At 61.4% G+C, this 1,908-nt stretch overlaps 1 protein-coding gene across 1 annotated transcript in view; it reads left to right on the top strand.

Annotated features, from left to right (window-relative positions):
• Positions 1-1,908, top strand: part of COL5A1 (collagen, type V, alpha 1) — a gene marked incomplete at its 5' end in the record, with an annotated part of 94,117 nt that overhangs the window by 9,982 nt on the left and 82,227 nt on the right. Inside the window, one exon of the mRNA XM_014544215.1 lies at positions 1,520-1,651. Coding sequence (XP_014399701.1) covers positions 1,520-1,651 — 132 coding nt within the window. The remainder of the gene's footprint in view (positions 1-1,519; positions 1,652-1,908) is intronic.

Genomic DNA, 1,908 nt, shown 5'->3' with positions numbered 1-1,908 from the left:
AGGCAGGGCCGCGCGGCTGAGTGGGAGGGAGGCGTTGGGCCTGGAGAGCCGGCTCTGCCTGCGGAGTTCCGAGCTCCGGCTCCTCATTGGGGGTTTGGAACCCGCCCTGGGCCACGCGCCTCCGGGATCAGGTGCTCATGGGCCTAGTCTGGACTCCAGGACCGTCACCCCATTCTGCCATTGAGTCACCACTTCACCCCGTCTCTGGGCCAGTTGGGCAGCCGGGAGGGTGCAGATCCCGCTGCAGAGCTGTGCACACCGGGTGCCCTGCTCCACACCCCCCGGGGCCGTCCAGGGGCCACGCCTAGTCCTCCTGCGTCTCTCTCTGCCTTCCTGGCACAGAGGAGGGCTCACACACCTTCGCCACATGAGAGGCAGCAGGGTTGGCGCCTGGCTGGGCCTGTGGTTCTGATGGGCAGGGTGGCATCACTCCTCAGGTCGAGCCTGTGGCATTGCCCTCCCAGCTCTGCCCTTCAGGGTGGAACGTGCCTATGGCTGGACCCAGCGGAACGGGGGAAGGGGCACAGGCGCTGGAACCGCCCCAGCCTCCGGCCAGAGAGGGGTGGCCGGGCTTGAGGGGCCTCAGGAAAAGCCTGCTGGATGCGCGGTCTGGGTTGCGTCTGACCTCGTCCATGGGGCACGAGGAAAGGCCAAGGTGTTAGGGGGAGTGGGTGCCGCCAGGCAGTGCAGCTCTGGGCATGGCTGTGCCCCTGTGTGTGATGCAGCGGCTAGCATTTGGGAGATGCTCAGGAATTGCTACTGGATGGGTGGATGGTGGATGGAGGGAGGGAGGGATATATGGATGGATGGTGGATGGTGGATGGTGGGTGGATGATGGATGGATGACGGATGGTGGGTGGATGGTGGGTGGATGGTGGATGATGGATGGAGGGTGAATGACAGATGGTAGATGGATGATGGATGGTGGATGGATGATGGATGGTGGATGGATGATGGATGGTGGATGGATGATGGATGGTGGATGGATGATGGATGGTGGATGGATGATGGATGGTGGATGGATGATGGATGGTGGATGGATGATGGATGGTGGATGGATGATGGATGGTGGATGGATGATGGATGGTGGATGGATGATGGATGGTGGATGGATGATGGATGGTGGATGGATGATGGATGGTGGATGGATGATGGATGGTGAATGGATGACAGATGGTGGATGGATGACAGATGGTGGATGGATGACGGATGGTGAATGGATGATGGATGGTTGATGGATGATGAATGGATGATGGGTGGTGGATGGTGGATGGATGATGGATGGATGATGGGATGGTGGATGGATGATGGATGGTGGATGGATGACGGATGGTGGATGGATGATGGATGGTGGATGGATGATGGATGGGTGGATAATGGATGGATGGATGGGCGACAGCCTGGTTGGGTGGTTTGGAGGCAGCAGCTCCGAGAGGAAGGCTGGCTGAGGACGGGCTGGTCTCCTGGGTCCCCTCTGGGGCCCCTGAACCACTTGTTCAGGGCTCTTGTCCGTTTCCAGGGTGACATCCAGCAACTGCTCTTCGTCTCAGACCACCGGGCGGCGTACGATTACTGCGAGCACTACAGCCCCGACTGCGACACTGCTGTCCCCGACACCCCCCAGTCCCAGGACCCCAACCCAGACGAATACGTGAGTCGGCAGCTGGGCTGGTGGTGGTGGGGGGCAGTGGGCCAGGCAGGCGGGGGGATAGGGGGAGACTCAGGGGTGTGGCACCTCCATGGTCAATAACCCACCGGGCAGGACTATGACCGAGTCACCCTGGACGCGTGTCACGAACCCTCTCCCTAAGCCTCAAGCAAGATGGCGAGGTGTCTCTTGTTCCCTCAGCCCGGGCAGGGGCCTGTGGCCCGGGCAGGGGTCAGTGGCCCGGGCAGGGGTCTGTGGCC

Source organism: Myotis brandtii, unplaced genomic scaffold (assembly GCF_000412655.1).
Source record: "Myotis brandtii unplaced genomic scaffold, ASM41265v1 scaffold357, whole genome shotgun sequence".
Lineage (NCBI taxonomy): Eukaryota > Metazoa > Chordata > Mammalia > Chiroptera > Vespertilionidae > Myotis > Myotis brandtii.
Note: the sequence above shows the minus strand (reverse complement) of the source record. Positions and strands in the feature narration are given on the sequence as shown.